Source organism: Muscardinus avellanarius (genome assembly GCF_963383645.1).
Source record: "Muscardinus avellanarius genome assembly, chromosome: 8".
In the NCBI taxonomy this organism is placed as follows: domain Eukaryota; kingdom Metazoa; phylum Chordata; class Mammalia; order Rodentia; family Gliridae; genus Muscardinus; species Muscardinus avellanarius.
Window position 1 is genome coordinate 96,374,318 of NC_137794.1, and position 7,543 is coordinate 96,381,860.

General features: G+C 41.7%; 1 protein-coding gene across 1 annotated transcript in view; it reads left to right on the forward strand.

Annotated features, from left to right (window-relative positions):
* ZC2HC1B (zinc finger C2HC-type containing 1B) overlaps positions 1-3,393 on the forward strand; it is a gene marked incomplete at both ends in the record, with an annotated part of 61,091 nt that extends 57,698 nt beyond the window's left edge. Inside the window, 1 exon segment of the mRNA XM_080700142.1 lies at positions 3,323-3,393. Coding sequence (XP_080556268.1) covers positions 3,323-3,393 — 71 coding nt within the window.
* Between the last annotated feature and the right edge of the window lie 4,150 nt (positions 3,394-7,543).

Sequence of the window (7,543 nt, forward strand, 5' to 3'; positions counted from 1 at the left end):
ACTGAACCCTGGGGTAGAGAAAGTCCTAGGGGAATACAGGAAAGAGACCCGCTTTGCACTGGAGGTTCTAAGGATGAGGTGGCAGGCTGAGAGAGGGGAAGTCTTGTGGAAGTGAAGGCTTTTGGAAAGAGCTTTTGGGATGAACTAAATTGTGACCCGTGAAGAAAAAAAATATGAAAATGAGATCGCCACGGACACACTCCAGAAACATGGTTTGCTTGGCCAAAGCATAGGAAAGATTTGGGGTGTGCAGAGAAATTACAGTTGAAATGGGAGCCTGGCACCCGAGCAAGGAGGGCCAGGAACACTAGGCGAGACCTCACAGCGCGCACGCCGCCGCCACCGCCACCGCTGCCGCCACATCCCCCGGCGCCACGTCAGGTGCACGCAGGCAGTTATGATGCCTCGGAACTCTTTGTTTCTGGCCACATTAGGTTAGCCTGCCAAAAAAAAAATTTATTTTGAGAAATAGCATTTTAAAAATCATGTAAGAAATTTATGTTTACTGTAAAAGATATTGGGAGATGGAGGGAAAATTATAAAGTAAAAATCACTCAAATGCTGCCACCCAAAATGCTGTAAACATGGCCCCCTCCCCGAATTTGTTACTATTCACTTTTTTTTTCTTATTTTTTTTCTACCAAGGTTATTGCCACCCAGAATTGGGGATTAAACCCAGTGGACTCTACCACTGAGCTATACCCCCATCCCTTTTTATTCTTTATATTGAAACAGAGTCTTGTTAAGTTTCCCAGGCTGACCTCAAAACCTGCAATCCAGCCTGGCGTGGCGGCGCACACTTGTAATCCCCACGCTTGGGAGGCAGAGACAGGAGGATCGCGCAGGTTCGAAGCTAGCCCCGCGCGCTGGCTTAGGAGACCCTGTTTCCCAAAAAAAAAAAAAAAAAAGTATAAAAATGGGTCTGGGAGCTGGGCGTGGTGGCGCACGCTTGTAATCCCCACGCTTGGGAGGCAGAGACAGGAGGATCGCGCAGGTTCGAAGCTAGCCCCGCGCGCTGGCTTAGGAGACCCTGTTTCCAAATAAAAATGCAAAAATAGGTCTGGGAGTGTAGCCCCGAGGTAGAAGGGCTTCCAGGAACCCCAGTACCACCAAAAAAAAAAAAGGGTCTGGGAGTGTAGCCAGAGGTAAAAGGTAAAAGGGTTTCCAGGAACCTCAGTACCACCAACAAAACAAAACAAAACAAAACCCCACCTGCAATCCTTCAGTCTAATCTTCCCAAGTACTGGTATTATATACTATGCCTGGCTAGAATCTGGATTTTTTTATTCAGTGTGTGTGTGTGTGTGTGTGTGTGTGTGTGTATGTGTATGCGTGTGTGTTTTGTACTGGGAATTGAACGAACCCAGGGGCATTCTATTTCTGAACTACAACCCCAGCCCTATTTTATATTTTATTTGGAAACAGAGTCTCACTAAATTGTGGAGGTCTTGCTAAATTGCTGTCACTTAATACATTTTGAATATTTCCCTATGACGGAAGAACTTCTTTGGAAACATAGTATCATATCAGGAATAAAATGTAACTCATTTAACAATTTTTTTCTCCAGATGTTGAGTAGGTAGATTGCTTCTACATTTTTGCAGTGTTAAATAAATCCCTTGTTCATGGACAATGGCCCCACTTACATTGCTTGCTCTTCCAAGTATTTCCTGGACAAACTCACTTAATCCTTATAATAGCATGAGGAGGTCAGGGTATGTTCATAGCCCTATTCTACAGATGTGGAAATCAGAAAGAGGTTAAGAACATAAGACAAGTAACCTCCTAGGAAGTCAAGGAGTTTTTCTCCAAAGCTTTGTCTGCACTAGAAAAACTGGTTCCAAAACTTCAAGGCTACTAATATACGTTAGGAAATCGTTTCAGACAGAAAAATGTGGTGGCTCCTGCATTTCCATACAGATGTTCAGATGGGAAATGAGTTTATGAATTTTGGTCAGAAAGCAATTGTTGGTGGCTATTTCCTCCGGGTTTTTGTATCAGAGCAACTCGTGTCCCAGGAAGCGCTTTCCCCAGCCTTGGTGCAAAGACTCAAGTCACTATGAAAACATAGTTCTGGGATCTCTACCTGTTCCCTTCATGATTAGTAAATTGCATGATCCAGCTTAGATGTTGTGGGCTGTTTGGTTTTTTATTCCCTCTGAGTCAGTAGAATTTTTTTTACCAAGTTAATTATCTTATGTCCCCTTTTTATAATTGTGTAGCAAATGTCATGAGGATCAAAGAGCCAGTTGCTGATTCTTTGGCAAAAATAAAATCTGCTTGTGGTTGGGTAAAACTAACACCGGAAGCTCCTTCTATTTCTGTATCTATTGATTGTTGATTCATTGTTTTTCTTGTTACTGCCTCTTCATAAAACAGTGATTAGGAAGGAGGCCAGAGGGAACTTGTTTCTTTTTACAAAGATTGATTTCTTTGAGAATCCTCTCCCCTACCATGTGGTCAAACCCAGACTACAACCATGGCATGGTGTCCTGAAATCCATAGACTTATACCTTCCTATGTAACATTTCTAAATGTACATATCTTCCTAGGTAACATTTCTAAATGATACAAAGAAAAAATACTGTTTATATAATGAGTCCTTTGTGATGTGAATAACCCTGGGAGAGAAGGTATTATATGCTTGCATTAGATACCTTCCTGGTGTGAGAGCTGGCAAAGAATTGTGCAGACATGAAATTCTCAGAGAACATTTTCTTCCCTTCCTTTCTTCCTTCCCTTCCTTCCTTCCTTCCTTCCTTCCTTCCTTCCTTCCTTCCTTCCTTCCTTTCTTTCTTTTCTTTCTTTCTTTCTTCTCTCTTTTCTTTCGCACTGGGGATTGAACCCAAGGGCATTTTACCTCCAAGCAACACCCCTACCCTATTTTAGTTTGAATCAGAGTCTCACTAAGTTGCCAAGGGCCTTGCTAAATTGCTGAGGCTGTTTTTAAACCTGTGATCTACCAGTTTTAGTGTCCCAAGTACTGGGATTCCAGGCATGCACCACCATACCGGCTTCAGGAGGGATGCTGAGGTCATCAGTATAAATGTTGGGCCATGGGAAATAGCAACTGAAAATTAATGAGTAAGCAAATGGCCAGGGGGCCTCTGGGAAAGCACCGTGGACAGCCCTGTTTTCCTCATTACTTTCTTATTTTTCCCAAGCTAGAGATCAGGTATTTGTCTATATCTACCAAAAGGGGAGGAAGGGGCAGAAGAGGCTTTGGAATCTAATGCAGGGATTTCACAATCATTCTGTTTTTTTCTCCTCCTTGGGAATGTTCTGCCTTGACATAATAACAAATCTGTTTATGTTTGCAAAGGATTAACTGTGGACCCTGCTTCTGGAGCAAAACTCAGACAAGGATTTAGCAAATCTTTTAAAAAAGATTAACTCCTAGTGGCCAGGTAAGAAGCCCACCCCTAACCCACGGTACAGGGGTGCAGTATAGTCAGTCAACCCTTGAGAGGATGGATTCATTTGGGGAAACCCCAAGTTGGGCCAGAAAAAGGTGTGAAACTGTGTTGTTAAGCAGCTTGTTAAGGATATTTCGTGTGTGTGTGTGTGTGTGTGTGTGTGTGTGTGTGTGTAGGAGGTACTAAGGATTGAACCCAGAGCCATTCTGCCTCTGAGCTACATGCCCAGCCCTATTTTATTTTTATTTGGAAACAGAGTCTTGCTAGGCTAATGAGAGTCTCACTACGTGCTGAGGCTGTCCTCGAACCTGCCATCCTCCTGTCTCAGCCTCCCAAACCTTGGGGCTATGGGTATGTGCCACCATGCCCAGGTAGAATATTCCATTTTTTATTTTTATTTTATTATATATATATTTTTGAGGTATTAGGAATGGAACCCAAGAATTCTACCTCCAAGCTATACCCCTAACCCTATTTTTTAGTCTTTACTTTTGAAACAGGGTCTTGCTGAGTTGCAAAGGGCCTCACTAAGTAGTAGCTGAGGCTTTCAACGAACCTGGATCCTCCTGTCTCAGCCTCCCAAATGCTGGGATTACAAGTGTGTGCCACCACGTCCGTCCAGCTCATTTTTTATTCTTGACTTAATAAGAGAGGGGACTGATTCCTCACTTTTAACCAGAAAATCCATGGCCTTGTCCCTTTCTCCAAACACATTCCCCCCTCCAAAGGATAGTTCTTAGAGACCGTGAATTGTTTGTGATTACAGATCTACACAGACCTGTTCTCTAACATTCTTACTACAGAAACAGTGAATTCCTAAAGCTCGTGATTTTCCTTTCTGCTTCCAGATGGGCTCCCTGAAGCTTGGCAGGCTGGACAGCCATGTCTGGGAATACCATGGAGGGGAAGGGCCTTAGACATCTGTCTTCTCCAGGCACGGCTCGGGACAAGTAACACCGGCTTCAGCTTTCCCCACCCTCCTCGCTCCCTTCACCATTTTCAGGACAAAATCATTAAATTCATCAACCTGTATGGTCATGTTTGACTTAAAGATTCAATTTTTAATGGGTGTTTCATAGGCATTTAAGGGCAATGTCACTTGGCTATTTGAGCCATTTTGTGAAAGTCTTTGGAGAAGTTCTAAAACTTTTTTAGTAGAAACATTTGGGTTTTAACCAGCTTTATTCTATATCAAAGCTATGAATCCCAGCTATGATATTTATGTGTAATAAACTAAAAGTGGTTCTATTTTGCATGTTTGTTTATTTTCTCTCTCTCTCTTCCTTCTTCTTCCTCGTCCTCCTTCTTTTTCTCCTTTCTTCTTTTCTTCTTCTTTTTTGGTACTTGGGATTGACCCTAGGAGCATTCTACCTCTGAGCTATACTCCCAACCCTTTCATTTTTTTATTTTGAAACAGGGTCTAAGTTGCTGAGGGTCTCAGTAAGTTTCTGAGGTGGTCCTTGAACCTGCAATCCCAGTCTCAGCCTCCCAAGTACTAGGATTACAGGTAAGTGCCACCATGCCTGGCTCACGTGTTTCTTTGTATACCATGTAGCACTGTGTCATAGAAACCATGCTTTGGAGAAAACTTGAAGTAGAAAGGAAAGGTTAGAGACACTCCGGAACAACACTCTGAGGACTGTATGCCGTCTATCCATCATGGCCAAATCAAAAGCCACCTGTTCACTCTTTACCCTCGGTTTCTACAGCTCTGTTGGGAGAAGGTGAGTCAACTTCTTCTTGCAGTCTTCAGGGTCAGTAAACTTTTTATAGCGCCATTTTTAGGCCAATAGTTTTATTTTTCCTATTTGCGAACTCTAACGGGGACAAGTAAGCCATGTTTCTTGTCTAAATTTCAGCAAAAGCCTCCCAACCTGTCCCCATGGGTAGTGTAGCAAACACATTTGAAACTCTTAAGACCTGAGTTTTAGGCACCGTTACACCATTGTTTCTTTGCTCAGAAAATCAGGTATGTGCTCTGGAACTGCCCACGGACTCGATTAAGCCCTGTAAGAATATCTGTGGAAGTGTCTGTAAAGGGATCTTGGAGTTCTTAGCTGGGCTGAGCTCCACTCCCCCAACCCCTTGTCCTAGGAGGCTGACTTCCTGCCCCGAGGAAGAAGAGATGGGAGCTTGGACATCCCACAGCAGTGGGCTCCTCCCAGCGACACACCCTATCTCACTTTGTCTCCTTTTCTTTCTTCTAGCTCAACTGTAGTTTAAGGACCCCAGCTTTGGGCCAGAGATGTAGTTCAGTGGTAGAGTGCTTGCTGAGCGTGGACAAGGCCCTGGGTTCAATAACCAGCACTAAAAAAGGAAAAGGACCCCAGGCTGACAGTGAGAGTCCCAACAGATTAAACTTCTCTATATGTCAATTCCACGTGCTCCAGCCTGGCCCCGGGTAGCATTTCCCCTCTGCAGGAAGCAGGGTTTCTCCATTGGGTCTGATAGGTTTCCTATCAAGTGTGCAGACAAACTTGGAGTATCTCCTTCTCTATCCTCCCACCCTATTAAGAGGTAAAGCAAAAACTAATAGGCCTGCAGGTAAGAAATCCCTATGAGGAATAAGTAAATTTCTAGTTTGTACTAGAAATGAATGGTAAACATTGTCCTAAAACTAGATCATGGTGTCCCAGGGTAGACTAAATTCTGATATCAGAAACAAGTTATGTACCATTATAGAAGGATCAAAATGTTTCAATTTTAGTAGTAGGTCCATTGTGCTGTGAACTTAACTGAGGCCCATACCTTAAGTCATGATGGTTTTACTCAAACGGTAGTTTTTAATAGATGCAAAGTAGATGTACAAACAATAGTTTCTGTGGAGGAATGACCAGGAGGGGGCGTGAAGGAGCTAACCAGGGGACTGTCCTAGAGTGTCGACGCCGGTGTAGCTATGTAAAAAATTAATCAAGCTGGATTGCTAGATACGTAACGTTTATTATATGTAAGATATATATTGACTGAAAACAAAGCCTCTAAACACGAGATACAAAGGAGACTTTTTAAAGGTTAGGTCTTACGTTTTAAAACTCAATACAATATATCGTTCAAGAGAGATTACAGATACAGTTACATTGTAAAATGTAATTCAAGAGATAGATTACAGACACGGTTACGTTTTAAAATGCAATCTTCTTCTTCGAAGAAAAGTCACAATGACTTAAACTGATGAATTATAAATGCACTTATCTATTGGTGATTAAAAATGATACTTAGGTACTTAAGCAGCTCGAGGAGTACTTTAAGCTAGGCAAGAACAAACTCATTTAATATATATATTTCATTCCAGTAATATTTTTTTTAATTCCTGTTAAAATATAATCAACATTATAGTCAGCAAAACGCCTTTGACTAACAAGCATCAATGATTTTTTACCACTTAACCTGGTTACACAGTGATATATATATATATATATTTTTTCTGTCAGAATGTAACTGACGACCAGTTTTGTCTTTAAGATAAATGAATAACTCACACTGAAGTATCATATGGATAATATTCAGACTAAATTTTAAATGCTTTTTTTATGCTTTTTTTTTTAATGGAGAAAGCTATCACTCCACAAGGAATCACTTCTGTAAAGCTACAGGTTGGCTACGGTAATACTAACTAAACTACATCCAACCCTGAAAATACAAGAATCACTGGGGGAAAAAAAACACACACACACACACAGCCTGGTTATCATATACCATACAAAGGTTACACTCTTTCTTAAAAAAAAAAAAATTCTCCCAGCGTGGAAAAATCCTGACCTTTCCATGGTTCCCTTCTTAGGCAGTTCCACGCCAAGCTATTTAGTTAACACAATTACAATGGCTTACGGCTAACTTCAATACGACAAACACGTATACACAGCAGCCATCGTTCTAGATGTTGGTTATGACAATATTTGCAGTTCAATTAACACGTGCTCATTAAATTTGGTACAAAGCAATGAATACGCAGGACAGATTGGCACAAGACATGCAATTTACGAATTCTCTTTTCTCAAGCCGGTCATTACTGAAGAAGCCATGTTCCCCAGTCCCATTTTCCAAATCTTTCCTTGAATTGCAATCAACGTTTAAAACACTTCTCACAACATCTTCCGGAACAAGAATATGACGCCTTCAGAACTCGT